This window comes from Bombina bombina, chromosome 3 (genome assembly GCF_027579735.1).
Source record: "Bombina bombina isolate aBomBom1 chromosome 3, aBomBom1.pri, whole genome shotgun sequence".
Lineage (NCBI taxonomy): Eukaryota > Metazoa > Chordata > Amphibia > Anura > Bombinatoridae > Bombina > Bombina bombina.
The window spans coordinates 283823156-283842242 of record NC_069501.1 but is presented as its reverse complement, the minus strand read 5'-3'; the positions used below and the strand labels follow the sequence as shown (position 1 = coordinate 283842242).

Sequence of the window (19087 nt, the reverse complement as noted above, 5' to 3'; positions counted from 1 at the left end):
AGATAAGCTAGGAAGATCTTCAGGGGCTTAGTGTTAGGTTTATTTAAGGGGGGTTTGGGTTAGATTAGGGGTATGTGGGTGGTGGGTTGTAATGTTGGGGGGAGGTATTGTATGTTTCTTTTTTACAGGCAAAAGAGCTGAATTTCTTGGGGCATGCCCCGCAAAGGGCCCTGTTCAGGGCTGGTAAGGTAAAAGAGCTTTGAACTTTTGTAATTTAGAATAGGGTAGGGCATTTTTTATTTTGGGGGCTTTGTTATTTTATTAGGGGGCTTAGAGTAGGTGTAATTAGTTTAAAATTGTTGTAATATTTTTCTAATGTTTGTAAATATTTTTTTATTTTTTGTAACTTAGTTCTTTTTTATTTTTTGTACTTTAGTTAGTTTATTTCATTGTATTTATTTGTAGATATTTTATTTAAATAATTTATTGATAGTGTAGTGTTAGGTTTAATTGTAGATAATTGTAGGTATTGTATTTAATTAATTTATTGATAGTGTAGTGTTAGGTTTAATTGTAACTTAGGTTAGGATTTATTTTACAGGTAATTTTGTAATTATTTTAACTATTTTAGCTATTAAATAGTTCTTAACTATTTAATAGCTATTGTACCTGGTTAAAATAAATACAAAGTTGCCTGTAAAATAAATAATAATCCTAAAATAGCTATAATATAATTATAATTTATATTGTAGCTATATTAGGGTTTATTTTACAGGTAAGTATTTAGCTTTAAATAGGAATAATTTATTTAATAAGAGTTAATTTATTTCGTTAGAATAAAATTATATTTAACTTAGGGGGGGTTAGGGTTAAAATTAGCTTTAGGGGTTAAAAAATTTATTAGAGTAGCAGTGAGCTCCGATCGGCAGATTAGGGGTTAATACTTGAAGTTAGGTGTCGGCGATGTTAGGGAGGGCAGATTAGGGGTTAATACTATTTATTATAGGGTTATTGAGGTGGATTAGGGGTTAATAACTTTATTATAGTAGCGGTGATATCCGCTCGGCAGATTAGAGGTTAATAAGTGTAGGCAGGTGGAGGCGACGTTGAGGGGGGCAGGTTAGGGGTTAATAAATATAATATAGGGGTCGGCGGTGTTAGGGGCAGCAGATTAGGGGTACATAGCTATAATGTAGCTGGCGGCAGCGTGCGGACAGCAGATTAGGGGTTAATAAGTGTAGGTAGCTGGCGGCGACGTTGAGGGGGGCAGGTTAGGGGTTACTAAATATAATATAGGGGTCGGCGGTGTTAGGGGCAGCAGATTAGGGGTACATAAGGATAACGTAGGTGGCGGTCGGCAGATTAGGGGTTAAAAAAATTTAATCGAGTGTCGGCGATGTGGGGGGACCTCGGTTTAGGGGTACATAGGTAGTTTATGGGTGTTAGTGTACTTTAGAGCACAGTAGTTAAGAGCTTTATAAACCGGCGTTAGCCCAGAAAGCTCTTAACTACTGACTTTTTTCTGCGGCTGGAGTTTTGTCGTTAGATTTCTAACGCTCACTTCAGACACGACTCTAAATACCGGAGTTAGGAAGATCCCATTGAAAAGATAGGATACGCAATTGACGTAAGGGGATCTGCGGTATGGAAAAGTCGTGGCTGAAAAGTGAGCGTTAGACCCTTTCCTGACTGACTCCAAATACCGGCGGTAGCCTAAAACAAGCGTTAGGAGCCTCTAACGCTGGTTTTCACGGCTACCGCCAAACTCCAAATCTAGGCCATAGTTATTTATTTTCTTCCCTCATTGACAGCAATGATGTCTCCACTCAGTTAAGGCCATCTTTAAAACGCAGGAATTTAAAGCTTAGGTGCTGGCCCATTTTAGGTTTAGGACCCTGGATAGCGCTTGCTTATTGGTAGCTACATTTAGCAAACCAACAAGCAAGCATAACCTATGTTCTGAACCATAAATGGGCCGGCTCCAAAGCTTATATTCCTGCTTTTGAAATAAAGATAGCAAGAGAACAAAGAAAAATTGACAATATGAGTAAATTAGAAAGTTGTTTTAAATTGCATGCTCTATCTGAATCATTAAAGAAAAAATTGGGGTTTAGTGTCCTTTTAAGCAAAAATGAAAATTAGAATTTCTGTGTTTTTGCATTTGATTAAGAATTTCAACTTCTGTATTAACAGAGGTTCAGGTTTCTGAAACCAAGAAGCAGTCAATTATAGTAAAGATAAGGTAAATCCATTTTGGTTTCTCTCATTTCAGAGGGCCAATGTATAGAAACCTTCAATAGATGATTATTTCTTGCACTCTTTGTAAATATGTACAATCTTAGAGAAATACCCACTGAACGTTTTTAAATGATTGCAATGAGGCTGACTAAGAGGTAGGTTATAATCTTGTTTGGAAATAAAGGAATATAACTAGAATCAGGCATGTTTTTTTGTTAAACATCTCAATGCCATGTGTTAAATGTACAAATTGGGGATTAATATCAAGACTGGTTTTATATTTCTCAGTGTGTTCTGCATTTATTTGCTACATTAGCATTGGCCTAGACTCAATAAAACTTGATTGTAAAACTCAAATCTTGTGAAAAAAACAACTCACCACAGCATCACAATTTGAAAATTACATAATTCAAAGAGATTTGTAACTGCCCCTTGTCATAGTCGCCATTTGCAAGATCAGCTTCATTATAATCAATGGATCCACATTTATCTTGAAAACCCCCCTTTGAAACAGTCCACAAAAAAGTATATGCACAACAGAATACGATTTATTATTGTGCTGACGGACATGATATGATGTATCGTATCATGTCGGCCCCACATCAATAAATGCTGACAGCATCCACTGTCAGCATTTATCATTGCACCAGAAGTTCTTGTGAACTTCTGGTGCAATACCGCTAGCAGGGGGTGTCAAATCAAGCCAATCGTATTCGATTGGGCTGATTGCTGCCCGCCACCTCAGAGGTGGCAGATGAGTTAAGGAGCAGCGGTCTTAGGACCGCTGCTTCTTAACTTCTGCTTCAGGCGGAACTGAAGCGGAGTGGGCCGGAAGCAGCATCCGCTGCTTCATAAATCGACCCCCAAGACATAGCGCTGCGGAATCTGTTGGCGCTCTACAAATAACCGATAATAATAAAGACATCATCAGCTTCGAAATAGTGAGACCCGACAAGGACAACAGAGTATTTATGAATTCTGCATGCTTGGATAATGTTTAAAGGGAAATGAAAGTCAAAATTAAAGTTTTATAATTCAGACAGAGCATGCAGTTTTTCTATTTACTTATCAAATTGTACACAGTTTTTATATGCACACTTTGTGAGGCACCAGCTACAACTGAGCCAGTGTAAAAGTTCACAGTGTATATGTATATAACTCTGTGATTGGCTGATGACTGTCACGTGATACAGGGGGCCGACAAATTGAAGTACATGCTATTGCATTGTCTCTTTACTATACTTTTGTTGATTATTCAATTCACTGTACTGTATTTAATGGTCCTTTAAGTGAATGAATACAGCCAGGATGCTGAGATGGTTCTTGTTATATCTAATGAGATTACTTTACCCTTAAACAGACATTCAGATATTTTTTTATTAAATAATTGTAAATAGACATACAACTCAAAATAGTGCTAAACCCTGTATTGTATAATTATTGTTTTTATTATCGGTTATTTGTAGAGCGCCAACAGATTCCGCAACACCGATCCTTAGAACGTATATATCCCCATGCACACTAATTATTTATAAAATAAACAAACAGCCACACAGTTTTAAAAACACTTAAAGAGAATGTAAACTTTCATCAATTAGTGCCCGGTTTTTAAATATACTATTAAAAACAGGGGCACTTTCATTGATGAAAGTTTACATTGCACCGTATTTTTACAAATACTTACCTTTTACTTCTTCAAAGCCGGATCGGCATCCTCCGCCTGCAGGTCCTCTGTAAATACGTCACCAATGACGAAACCGGTTTCCTCCAATCACGGCAGGGCCTCACGAGATGGACGCTCTGGGGGGAAGCTGTGATTGGAGGAAGCCGGTTTCGTCATTGGTGATGTAAGTACAGAGGACCTGCATGTGGGGGGTGCCGATCCAGTTTTGAAGAAGTAAAAGGTAAGTATTTGTAAAAATACGGTGCAATGTAAACTTTCATCAATGAAAGTGCCCCTGTTTTTAATAGTATTTTTAAAAACCGGGCACTAATTGATGAAAGTTTACTTTCACTTTAAACCTTAACTCTATAAATTGTCATAATATCAATGTAGAAAATAATAATCTGAAGTAGGAATTGCTAATATCAATATTACTTTTACTGCAGAAACCTGGTAAATTAATATAAACTAGGCTCCTACAATCCAGGAGCCGTGTTTAACATTAGCATTACAATGCAAGTTTTGCTGCAATCTAATCCTAATCCAATACATAAAGATGTTATATATATTTTAACAACTGTTGGTAAGGTAAGCAAATTAAAAAGGAGAGTTGAGCACTCCTGTGAACCCCTGACTCGCGTTCCACAATAACGCTTCCTCTTTGGTGTGCCGGTGCTGTTTGTGCGTAGTCTCTCCATTTGATACCTATTGGCACCTGTCCGTTTCATCATGTTAATTGTTTGAAAACAGCTCTCACTCTTTATCCTTGTCCAATCTAATATTGTGGCCCACGTGGGATACTCTAGTGTTTAAGATGACATCACAGCCAATCAGTAAACCGGATTATTATCTGATACATCGCAATTGGCTGATTATTGTTTACATATTTATTTTTTTCCATGTGTGGTGTTCTAACTATAAGATAAAGGGTTAGATTACCAGTTGAGCGCAAAATATCGCTTCTAAAAAAGGTATAATTGTGCTCAACTTAGTAATACCAGCGCACGCAAATGTGCGCTGGTTTTACAAGTGAGGTGCAATGCGAATGGGAAAGCGGTTCCATAAGCTCCAGTGGGAGCCTCGTTCTCATGCCATGAGACACGGCTGAGAACCTTGCGCAGCGAATAGACAGCAAATATATTCTGATATTCTGCTGTTTATTTTTAGAGTGTTGTTGTATACATTATTATTGTTCTTATTACATCGTGTTACATTTGTTTAGATTGAGAGCGCCCCCTTGCTTCCACACACCATATCTATATATTTTATATATGTGCATATTAACACATATTAACACATAACAATATATGTATATAAGCATATACATGTATATTTACATGGAACACACAGTCCCCATATACTGCAATGTAAAGGCACTTTTCAGTGCCATTTCGAAACCGCCAACGTTAAGCCCTAAAAACTGCTTTGTGCAGTTAAAAAAAAAAAAAAAAAAAAGATGCCAATATTTTTCATTTTAGTAAAGCCATAACACACTTCATTTTCGGGGCATTTGGGGGACATTTAAAAAAATTAGACAGAGGTCTGACCTCTGGTTAATTTTTTGAGCACTAATTGCTACCGTGAGCTCATGATAGCAATAACCAGCCACTTGTAATGGTTGGTTATTTATTGCGTGCCCCTAAATGGGCAAATTTGTCGTTTGCGGGTGCGTGATAAGTTAAAACTCTATTTGTAATCTAGCCCAATATGTGTAGCGTTTTACCCATACTTATTTGCACAGATCAGATTGGCAAATAGGTTATGAGGATGAGTTGCAAGTATGATTTCTTCAATCCGTATTATGTTTTGCATTCTTCTTGGATAATGTTCATATTTATTGTGGAGTTGTTTTTATAACTGTTCAAAAAATACTCCAGCTTACTATTAGGGTTCAAAGTGATAAACAAAAAAAAGAAAACTTAAAAAAAAGTTTGCTCTCAATACAAATCTATACACGGAAATTAAAACATAGGAAGATGGTATTTATGAATGTTTTATTAATGTGGTTTAAGATATTTTATTATCAGGTTAATTTCCCAGCTGTTAGTACACAATATTCATACTAAGAACTATAAACATTAACTGCGGAAAAAGACTTAGGGGCCGATTTACCAATGTCTGGCGGACATGATACGCTGAAACGTATCATGTCCGTCAGACATTGCTGAATGTCAGCAGCATACGCTGTCGGCATTTAACATTGCACAAGCAGTTCTGGTGAACTGCTTGTGCAATTCCGCCCCCCTGCAGATTCGCGGCCAATCGGCCACTAGCAGGGGGTGTTAACTCGATTGTATAGGATTGGGCAGTTTGATGTCCGCAGCCTCAGAGGCAGTAAACCAGTTAAGGAGCAGCTTCTTAAGGCTCATGCGGAAACAGGGGCATCAGGGGCCATTTGGCACGATGAACTAAAGCTCTCTGGGCCTGGGAAATTATCAAAGAATGCACATCAGTACTTCTATTTACCTAGAGGAATGATCTAAACCCAGGTTGTCTCAATAAGGGGAAGTCAAGATATGCATATATTACAAAAGTGCACAATAAAATTTGTATTTTAAAATTTTAAAAATCTTACAAAATTAATAACTGAACCATTCACACAAAAACACTTAGGGAATTTTTTTATTGTTTAACGTACTTCAAAAATCGTAATAAAATTGTTCACCAAAAATAGTATTTTATCCAAAACTTAAAATTTGTATGTAAACGGCACAGTAATGAAAGGTATTAAATATGCACAGCGTGAATTGTAATTTAAGTGCACTGGATGTGCAAACATCACTTGGAAATTCATACTTCAAAATGTAATTTATGTTACTGCATACGCTGTCGGCATTTATCATTGCACAAGCAGTTCTTGTGAACTGCTTGTGCAATGCCGGCCCCTGCAGATTCGCGGTCGCTAGCAGGGGGTGTCAATCAGCCCGATCGTATGAGATTGGGTGAATGATGTCCGCAGCCACAGAGCAGGTGGACAAGTTCTGGAGTAGCGGTCTTAAGGCTACTGAAGGCTCGCACAGAAACAGGGGCATCAGGGACCATTATGCCCTTGATAAATCTGCCCCATAAGCTGCTCAGTGTCTATATACAATGAATATGTTACATACAATGAATTCTACCATTGCCATTGCACAATGACCTCTATAACATATACATTGCACTTGTCCTTTATATCATTTTCCAACATAAACTGTGTTTTTAAAAAGATATGACAGAGATTTACAGTATTATTTGTTCAAGTAAACACAATAGTCTGCAGGCCGGATAAGCATTACAGACCCTTTACAATTTCCATTGCACAGCCCAGTCCATTGAATGGCATTTTTATTATTGAGTTTAGAGGCAAAACAAGCAGCGTACCACCATGCGCCCCCATAACTTGTAGCACAGTTAGCACTGTATATGTCTTGGTCTTTGTCCTTGGCTGTGAATTTCATATTGTCATGTGTGGTTCCAGTAGACATAGAAGACATGGCATCCCCTGCTGTGCCCGTGTAACTGCCCAATCGCAATGTGTAGCCATGGGCTTCGTCATCAACACTAAAAAAGTTGTAGTCAGCATACTTCTCTTCATTGTCTTTGTCATAGATGATAAAACGTACTTGATACACCTTTTGCTTGGTGATATAATGAAGATACTCTACCCCCAACCAGTAATCACTCTGCACATTGCCAAATCCATACTTGTAAGTGCTCCAGGACTCATCCCAGGTAATTTCTGAATTAAAACTGTTGCGCTGAATGACAATCCATCCTCCGCTCTTGGTTTTCATATCACAGTATACAACCAATGGATGCAAATCCTTTGGTTGAATAACATACACTCCACTTTCCTTGTACAGAGGGATTTCACTGCAGTCTTTTGGTAATTCTATAAAAGAAGTGTAGATTAGAATAAGGTTAATTGTTAATGCTTCTTTACAAACAAATATGTGATGGCTCATCTGTTGGTGTCAAAAAACTATTTGTGTTAATCCTTTTCACTAAAAAGTGTTAATGGTAACAGAGAAATTTAAGTGGAGCATTAACTAGTTTTTTTACACACGTCAAACTTAGAATATTGCGACCACGTTAACGTAATCCCCCATAGATGTCAATGGAGCAAGAAAAGTGAGGGGAAAAACCTAACAACGTACTCGCGCGCAAACCCAATCTCATTTTCTCAAGTTCGCTAATATCACATGAAAATATGAATTTTTCACATTCCAATGTTATTCACATAGCAGAATGTTTATTTATTCATAAATTATATATATATATAAGCAAAAGTTCAGAGGAATGTGCACTCTCACCACCGTCCTGCAGCTGCCAGGGTGCTCTTGAGGAGTATTCAGCAAAAAACAAAATGAAGCACTCACTGGACTTTTGACATCAAGGTGATAAATTTATTTAGTGACGTTACGGGACCTCTAGCGTCCCTTCTTCTGACAATCAAAATGTGCAAATAAACAGACTTATAAAGGCCATCAGCCCCCTCCCCCAAAGCAAACTCCAATCACAGGAGATCATGTGCAAACCTAAGGGGCTAAACCATTCTGTTAGCCCCAATCAATACAATTCAATTCATACCAAAAATACCATATTGATTTAAGTGTATAGATGTGTAAAAAAACTCATATTCTATGATATAATGTTAATCTTATCAGAAAGTGAACATGTATAAATACTTACTGATCCCACAGTACTGCTTACATCCCACAAACCTACATACCCCAGGTGTGAGTGAATGGAATAATCCAAAACTTACGTTTACTCATTGGTTAGTAGACAATAACGCCCACCTAATATGTATAGGTGTTGTCAAGGCTACCAGTTGTAAACATATCATGAGATCACTCCCTTTCACGTTTATAATCGGCTCTCACAGACAAAGCTCAAACCACCCTCGGTCCGAGCATGACAAAAAGGCTCACAGGATAAATACCATAACTCCCGAGTAAAGCACACAAACTGTTCACACGATACACATCAGGATCATATCAGGATCATATCTGCCTAACTGGAGGCTAAGTGACACCCTCATATCTCAGAATTACCCTTCCAAGTGCGGGACCTCCCCCCTTCGAATGATAGGCCCCCAGGACCACACCTCCTTTCTCATAGGTCAGACCCCCACAAACACGCCTCGTTAGAGAACATCAATAATTCTCAATATAGCTGTCAGACAAAGAGCCCGATTCCACCGGGGGCCCCAGATGAGCAGCAATCACTACAACTCAAAAGTACATTGGAAGAGCTCTCTTCTTCCTAGGTGCCTGTGCCATTGATCAAGTGAACATCAACCACAAAATAACGATCGGACAAGGGGCCGCATATAAACACCAATCGCTTCGACATATGTCAAAATTATCAACAGAAAATTCACCTTTGTGTGCATATGCGCCACTCAAGATAAGTACTGGCCCCATCACCATAAACTAAAAAGAAACAAATAAGAAATAAAAAATATAACTGATAATAAATAACCATGAACCACTCCTGGATCAAGCAATACTGAATAAAATATCGCCATTGTAGGACATCAACGATATCCCCTATTGTACAACATGATCCTATTCAGAGATACAGTACAGTTCACGATGGACTAAACAGGCATGTTAGTTCTTTGTTGTTGATCATCTCAATACGAGGCCGTCCCCCTAAGACTGATAGGTGCCTCCAGGACACACCTACTCTCTCATAGGTAGGGCATAAGACAAACACGCCTCAGAAAACGATCACCATAGCAACACAGTAATCCCCTGTGATATAAGCTGGTGCAATCGCCTATACATTACTAATCTTCCATGTGTGTAGGAGTCCATGGTAAAATCAGTACAGCCTTGCACATCAAAACAAACTACTATAAACAAAGGGCCAACCAATAGGGGACCTCTGTTACTGGGAAATATCCCCAACCACAACACAGTGGATGACCGGTCACTAAAAAATCAAAGAAATCCCCATTCAATGACGAAATACAATAAGAGGGTAAAATAAAATAAAATAAAATCATACGCCCCCCAGATGAAGACCACCAATGTAGAAATAATACCACAATATAACTAAATAATAAACATAAACAAATTAAAAGTAAAAAATTCAACCCAGGTGGAAACAACCAATGCAGAAAATACGACACCAATAAATAAATAATAATAAGCCAAACCAACCTCAGTGAACTCAACAACACACCCAAGGACACGTCAGTGGGGACGGAGCCATAGGATCAACTTAAATGTGTGTACATAGATCAAGTGTGATAGAGTGCATAGTGTATACATAAAAAAAATTAAACACATTAAATACAAATGTAACAATATAGTTAAAAACAAATATATCTATCCTTGCAGAACTAGACATTGGTTCCCACAAAATATAGAACCAATAGTGTATAATCATAGAAAAGGACACATTCTATAAGGGTTAAATTAATACCCAAAGCCCCTAATGAAATGGAAGCAGATACATAAGTAGGATTATACTCCAATTTATGATGAAACCATGTACTCTCATATGAAAAATAGGACTGTCATTTGTACCCACCACAAGGATGAACGCTTTCAACACATATATAGATATCCAATGCTTTGGAAGATCACTTTGTTTGAAGGAACATTTCAGAAGTGATATTGATATCAGTCAGAAGTTTAGAACAGCTGGCACATTTGACCCTGCCTCCAGTAATGCCTCAAGCACTACCTATACCAGCTATCTTACACGGTTAACTCAAGAATCCATGATTAGCAAAAAACGGTATGACAACTTATCTAAAGAAGAAAGACAAGCTCTTAAATCATTGAGTGATGATCCCATGATTGTGATACGCCCTGCGGACAAAGGTGGGACGGTCGTGGTGATGAATGTGGAGGATTACCAAAAAGAGATCACTCGACAACTTGCGGATGATGTAACCTACATTGTGTTGCAGAATGATCCCACTGTGGCACTGAAACGTGAAATTGACAACATGATATCTGAATGGAAACAGGAAGGGTTAATCTCTGACCATGAGACTCGGTTCCTACAGAGGGATTTCCCTATAACCCCGATAATATACACATTGCCAAAAATTCACAAGGACCTGAGGTGTCCCCCAGGAAGACCAATCGTCTCAGCTCGAGGATCTCTCCTCCAACCCCTGGCTATATTTGTAGATCATTTCCTTCAACCTTTGGTCAAACAAATGAGATCGTATATACAGGATTTAACTTCGTTCATTCAACATATCACCTGTTTGGAAAACATCGAAGAGTCGGACCTATTGGTCACTATGGACGTCTCGAGCTTATACACAGTTATTCTGCATACAGCAGGTATAGCGGCAGTGGCCAATGGCTTGAGACAAATGCCATATATTGGCCCACCTGAACATGTCCTGATTGATTTACTTACAATCTGTTTGGGAAGAAATTTCTTCCACTTTGACGACAAATTCTACCTCCAAATTACCGGCACAGTGATGGGGTCCAACGTGGCCCCATCGCTGGTGAATTTATTCATGGCTGAATATGAGACCATACGAATGAAGGTGTATGAAAATCCGTCTATAAAATTCTACTGTAGATATATAGACGATCTATTTCTGATCTGGCAGGATGATTTAAAGTCATTGGAAAAAATGGATTAATACATTGAACACACTGGGCAGTACCATCAGGTTCCAACATGTGGTGAATGTTGAAACAGTGGATGACTTGGACGTGAGGATGTTTAAAACCAATGGATCACTTGGCACCACTCTATTCAGGAGGGGCACCGATAGAAATTCTATTCTCCACGTGAATAGCTGTCATCAACCGTCTCTCATTCGGAACATACCCAAAGCCCAGTTCCAAAAGGTAGTATGGAACAACACGAACCCAGAATTATGTCAGGTCCAATTAACTGAGATGACAGAGAGATTTGTGCAACGGTGGTACAGCAGAAAACATCTCGTGAGCATGTGTGACCAGGCGACCCAGGAAGAAACTCAAATGGATAAAGATACACAAGGCAATATTAAACAACTTACCTTTGTAACAACTTACTCCCCGGACCAGTATCTGATTATGAGAGCCATTAAGGATGAATGGAAATTAATAGAATCTGACAATACGCTGCCATTCACACAGTGGGAGAAACCACGTTTAGCATACCGTAGAGGCAGGAGTTTGAGGGACTCTGAAAACTGATCTAACACCAATGACTGACAAACAACTATGGTTGAGAAAGAAGAATGGGTGCTTCAAATGTGTAAGCTGTGTTACATGCAACAGCATGCATACAGGGAACACATTTCAACACCCCGAAAAAAAGAAGTATAGGATTAACTTCTTCCTTACATGCACCACACCTTACATCATATATCTTCTCAACTGCCCATGTGGGATGTTCTATATTGGAAAGACGATTGATGATGCCAGGACCAGGATGTCAAACCACCGGTCCAGTATAAGATCTGCTCTGAAAAGTGGGAAATCCGACCAACCGGTGGCCCGACATAGTGACTGACTTAAGATTCCGCCTAATTGATCATGTGCCAACCCTGAGAAGAGGTGGTAATAGGGCAAAGATATTGCTACAGAAAGAGGCCCGTTGGATTCATGAGTTGGGAACCGTGGCACCGAGAGGCCTTAATGTACATTTAGGCTGTCAAGTGTTCCTTGGATGAAAGACCTTGGGGACAAAAATTGGCCATTTTTTTGCACCGATGAGAGTCCACAATCTGATCAATTTTTCATATGAGAGTACATGATTTCATCATAAATTGGAGTATAATCCTACTTATGTATCTGCTTCCATTTCATTAGGGGCTTTTGGTATTAATTTAACCCTTATAGAATGTGTCCTTTTCTATGATTATACACTATTGGTTCTATATTTTGTGGGAACCAGTGTCTAGTTCTGCAAGGATAGGTATATTTGTTTTTAACTATATTGTTACATTTGTATTTTAATGTGTTTCATTTGTTTTATGTATACACTATGCACTCTATCACACTTGATCAATGTACAGACATTTAAGTTGATCCTATGGCTCCGTCCCCTCGCCTACATATGTCCTTGGGTGTGTTGTTGAGTTCACTGAGGTTGGTTTTGTTTATTATTATTTATTTATTGGTGTCTCATTTCTGCATTGGTGGTTTCCACCTGGGTTGAATGTTTTACTTTTAATTTGTTTATGTTTATTATTTAGTTATATTGTGGTATTATTTCTACATTGGTGGTCTTCATCTGGGGGGGTGTATGATTTTATTTTATTTTATTTTACCCTCTTATTGTATTTCGTCATTGAATGGGGCTTTCTTTGATTTTTTAGTGACCGGTAATCCACTGTGTTGTGGTTGGGGATATTTCCCAGTAACAGAGGTCCCCTATTGGTTGGCCCTTTGTTTATAGTAGTTTGTTTTGATGTGCAAGGCTGTACTGATTTTACCATGGACTCCTACACACATGGAAGAGTAGTAATGTATAGGTGATTGCACCAGCTTATATGACAGGGGATTACCATGTTGCTATGGTGATCGTTTTCTGAGGCGTGTTTGTCTTATGCCCGACCTATGAGAGAGTAGGTGTGTCCTTTAGGCATCTATCAGTTTTAGGGGGACGGCCTCGTATTGAGATGATCAACAACAAAGAACTAACATGCCTGTTTAGTCCATCGTGAACTGTACTGTATCTCTGAATAGGATCATGTTGTACAATAGAGGGTATCGTTGATGTCCTACAATGACGATATATTATTCAGTGGAATCGGGCTCTTTGACAGCTATATCGAGAATTATTGATGTTCTCTAATGAGACGTGTTTGTGGGGGTCTGACCTATTAGAAGGAGGTGTGGTCCTGGGGGCCTATCATTCGAAGGGGGGAGGTCCCGCACTTGGAAGGGTAATTCTGAGATATGAGGGTGTCACTCCGGTTAGGCAGATATGATCCTGATATGATCCTGATGTGTATCGTGTGAACAGTTTGTGTGCTTTACTCGGGAGTTATGGTATTTATCCTGTGAGCCTTTTTGTCATGCTCGGGCCGAGGGTGGTTTGAGCTTTGTCTGTGAGAGCCGATTATAAACGTGAAGGGGAGTTATCTCACGATATGTTTACAACTGGTAGCCTTGACAACACCTATACGTATTAGGTGGGCATTATTGTCTACTAACCAATGAATAAACGTAAGTTTTGGATTATTCCATTCACTCACACCTGGGGTATGTAGGTTCCTGGGACGTAAACAGTACTGTGGGATCAGTACGTATATATACATGTTCACTTTCTGATAAGATTAACATATCACAGAATATGAGTTTTTTTTTACACATCTATACACTTAAATCAGTATGGTTATATATATAATTTTTGGTATGAATTGAATTGTGTTGATTTGGGCTAACAGAATGGTTTAGCCCCTTAGGTTTGCACATGATCTCCTGTGATTGGAGTTTGCTTTGGGGGAGGGGGGTGATGGCCTTTATAAGTCTGTTTATTTGCACATTTTAATTGTCAGAAGAAGGTACACTAGAGGTCCCGAAACGTCACTAAATAAATTTATCACCTTGATGTCAAAAGTCCAGTGAGTGCTTAATTTTGTTTGTTGCTATATATATATATATATATATATATATATATATATATATAAAAACAAACATATACAGATAGATAGATTTTTTTGATAAAATATATATTTATACGTAAATATATAGATAATTATACATATTATATTATTATTACTAATATACTAAGTGAAAATGTCGTAATTGGGCCCAATTAGCCATTTTCCCTCCCCAGTGTCATGTGACTTATGTGACCTTAGTGTTGCAAGGTCTCAGGTGTGAATGGGGAGCAGGTGTGTTAAATTTGGTGCTAATACTCTCTCTAATACTGGTCACTGGAAGTTCAACATGGCACCTCATGGCAAAGTACGCTCTGAGGATCTGAAAAAAAGAATTGTTGCCCTACATAAAGTTGGCCTATGCTATAAGAAGATTGCCAAGACCCTGAAACTGAGCTGCAGCATGGTGGACAAGACCATACAGCGGTTTAACAGAACAGGTTCCACTCTGAACAGGCCTAACCATGGTCGACCAAAGAAGTGCACATGCTCAGCTTCATATCCAGAGGTTGCTTTTGGGAAATATACGTATGAGTGCTGCCAGCATTGCTGCAGAGGTTGAAGGGGTGGGGGGTCAGCCTGTCAGTGCTCCGACCATATAGCCGCACACTGCATCAAATTGGTCTGCATGGCTGTTGTTCCAGAAGGAAGCCTCTTCTAAAGATGATGCACAAGAAAGCCTGCAAACAGTTTGCTGAAGACAGGCAGACTAAGGACATGGATTACTGGAACCATATCTTGTGGTCCGATGAGACCAAGATAAACTTATTTGGTTCAGATCGTGTCAAGCGTGTGTGGCGGCAACCAAGTGAGGAGTACAAAGACAAGTGTGTCTTGCCTACAGTCAAGCATGGTGGTGGGAGTGTCATGGTCTGGGCCTGCATGAGTGCTGCCGGCACTGGAGAGCTACAGTTCATTGAGGGAACCATGAATGCCAACATGTACTGTGACATACTGAAGCAGAAAATGATAGGGGGTGGAGGTGAGCGCCAAAGTAGGCTGAGGATGGGGAAGGGAGACAAATGTTGGTCCTCCTACTAGTAGTTAGGAGTGGATGTACAGAATAAGTAATGCTGAGGTGAGTATATAAGTTTATAAATGTATATCGATATTTATTCAACACAATCGGTTTAAAATGTCGGTTAAAAGTTCCGGTGATCTTCTAAAACATACAGTCAATAAAAATTACAATCAATAGAAAATATTACACATTCATAAACAATCATGGATCCATGTTACAATAACGAAATGATTTAAAATCAGAAAAAATAGATAATAAAAATAAAAATGTAAAAGATAAAATGACCTGGTGCACCTAAAACGTCTGACAATGAATGACCTGATAGTCCAAATCTCTTAATGTGGGTGGTACTCTGTGGTACAATCCGGATATTGATGAGTGTTCTTATAGTTGTGTTTATCCAAACAGATAATAATGTGACAAAAAAAAAAAAAAGTGTCTCTATTTTATATCCAATTCAGAAAAATTCAAAATAGTGTATATCCTGTGATTGAGAAAATGCAAACTTGAAAGTGTAAAAAACAATGTGATCGCTGGATGTCAAAAAAAAGGTGAAAAAGGTTGGAAAAAATATATAAAAAATAAAAATGTGAAGAAAATATAAGTTCTTTCACAAAAAGTGTAGAAATCCTCAAATTGGTGAAACAAGATGATATTAGTCTTTCAAAAGTTAATCAATATGTGTCCAAAATGATATAGTGGAATCAGTGTAATGAAGTTGTCACCCAGTTGAATATAATAAAATAAAATAAAGCTGAGCAAAAACCTGCAAAGAAAACAAACAATACTGTAATATATACAAACTGTTCAGTGGATATATTAGTATTATGCTTACTCAAATCAGTCGACGCGTTTCGGCCATATCCTCCTGGCCTTTATCAAGACTAACATTGTGAGTAAGCTAAGGTAATTTATAAGAGCTGTAATTGATGTTTGGGCGCCAAAATCTAGTAGGCCACGCCCTTTCCTGTGAAGTGCATTATGGGTATGGGCAAAAATGTTTCGTTTTAAATTATGCTACTAAAAAACTTTTTTATTTTAACTCCTTGTTTTCTCAAGGTCAATTCTATCTAGGATATTGCCTATACATATATGCCCTTGGTTAGCATATTTAGGGTTGATTAGATTTGTATCGACCTACACTTCCGGTTTCGCTAATTACTGTGTTGACTTCCGGTTTCCCTTCTGTGTACTAATTATGGCTTTTGTCCTATGAGTAAATTTCAGTGTCTTGCTTATATAACTCTCTATTTGTTTATTGAGCATAGGCCCCCTTTGTTTTTTGATAAGTAGATCATTTGTGAATAGATTAAAAGCTTTCGATTTATGTTTCTGTTGTCTCTATATGTTAGTATCGTATGTACATCTTTTACTTCCGGTATCGCTGTTTTTTTAGCATTTCCGGTTTAACTTTCACTTCCGGTGTCTTTCACTTCCGGTATCGCTGTTTTATGGCGATTCCGGTTTATGTTGTTTCTTACTATCGCTGCTTGTAAATGTTAGTATTTATAACTCTAAAACATGACAAGTTAAGTAATGTCAAGTATCCATTCTAACTCTACTTTGGCTAGTTATTGAATATAGTGCATATAGCGTTATTTCTTATTGCTGTGTGTACCGGTTTTTCACTTCCGGTATCGCTGACTAACACTTCCGGTTCCAGTGTTTATTGACGTGAAGGCATAGGGACCAGAATTGACATTCTAAGCTGCTTTTAGATGAAATTTGAATATGGTAGGTAAATCAATAATTCGGTGTGTGCCAGGATCGTGTGTACATCTCACTGTAATTAATGTATTAAAGTGATTAGTGTACTTTGACAAACACATGCAAATATATTAAACCGTCCTAAAATATAAACCATGAAGAACATCTATAAAAATATCTGTTAAAAAATATATATCTATAAAAAATCAAATCTGATAAAAATACAATCTGATAAAAATACAGTCTTATTAAAAATACGATCCGTTAAAAGTGCAATATAATAACATAACCCTTATGGGGTATATAAAACAGCATCTAAACTCAGTCAGATTGATGGGTATACTAGTGAAGTAGGAACTTGCCAAGTATATAATGTTGGTTGGATTATAATGGGTACCTCCTAAAATCAAAGTGCCAGTAGTTTATATAACTGCTCATAGCTCATGTCGAAACTCTATGTCAGTTCAGGCAGTTTTTTGTGACCAAATACTTAAAATACTTTAAAATATTTTAAAATAATTAAAATAGTTAATAACCCCAGTATCAATTTGAAGACCTTTAGACTTGCTTAAAATTTCTATATTACAAAAACACTGTACTTAAAAACACTATCAGTAAAAACTTTGTATGTAAAAAGTCTAAAAAGCAAATTTGGCCATAATGTATAGATCGGACTATTCTATGGGATGCTCCAAAGAAGGGTGAAGGCTGACAAGACAGTGGAGGCCTCTTATCTGATGTGCACATGAATGGGTTATCCAGATCTACAGTCTTAAAGAGGAGAGTCTATATTTAAAAAGGAGAGTCTATATTTAAAATGGAGGTGATGAGGGAAGAGATATGTGATTAGATGGAGAATAGGGGAGTGGGTGTCTCTACTGTCCAATGGATTAGCTTTATTTTGTAAGACTGAACAGATGTGAGAGATCTTCTTTATTGTTTAGGCCCTTTGGATACAGGCTATTCAGGGTAAATATCCATTTGGACTCATGTAAAAGTAGTTTATGTTCGTGGTTACCCCCTCTCCAATTCTTTCTCACTATCTCTATTCCACAGAATTTCATATCTCTGATGTTTCCTCCGTGCTTAGTTGTAAAGTGCTTGTATAGTGCTGAATCTACACTTTTTCTCTCTATACATAGTATATGCTCCCTCATTCTGTCTTTCAATTGTCTGGAAGTTTGTCCAACATATTGTAATTTACAAGGACATTCGATGAGATATATAACATTATGATCACCACATCTTATCAGATTGTGTATCATAAACTTTTCTTTAGTGTGCACAGATGAGAATGAGGTTGTTTTCCAGCCATTTCTACACGCCTTACAATTCGGGCACGGAAAAAAACCTTTAATCTTCTTGTTATGTTGGCCTACCACTGCACCCATTTTTTGTTTTGGAACACTCGGGGCCAGTCTGTTCTTTAAATTGTTTGTTTTCCTGTAGATAAATTTCGGGTGTGACATTAGTAGTTCTCCCAAAATGTCATCGTCCTTTAAAAGTGGCCAATGCTTTCTGTAGATCTTTTCTATGATGTGTTTGTTTTCACAGTATTCTGTGATGAAAGGGACATCTATATTGTCCTCAGATGTCACTGTCTTGTCTCTGGTTTTATATTTTAGGAGGGTTTTTCTATCAACTGCTTGGACTTCTTTGATTTTTTCTTCCAGTAGTGTCTCTTTGTATCCTCTATCGAGGAATCTTTGTTTTAGTACCTGGGTTTGTGCTTCCCACTTAATCGGATCTGAGCAGTTCTTTTTGAGCCTCAAGAGTTGCCCCTTGGGTATGTTTTCCTTCCAAGTCTTGTGATGGCAGCTTTCATTGTGAATGTAATTATTACAGTCGACCTCCTTAAAGAAGGTCGAAGTAACAAATTGACCATTCTCTATATCTATCTTAAGGTCCAGGAAGTGTATAGACTTTTTGTTGCATTCATAGGTGAATT

General features: G+C 38.0%; 1 protein-coding gene across 1 annotated transcript; it reads right to left on the bottom strand.

Annotated features, from left to right (window-relative positions):
* Positions 1-7068: 7068 nt before the first annotated feature.
* On the bottom strand, positions 7069-7785 carry LOC128652319 (fibrinogen-like protein 1-like protein). Its single transcript, XM_053705255.1, has one exon. It carries the CDS (start codon positions 7783-7785, stop codon positions 7069-7071), a length of 717 nt encoding a protein of 238 aa, XP_053561230.1.
* Positions 7786-19087: the final 11302 nt, after the last annotated feature.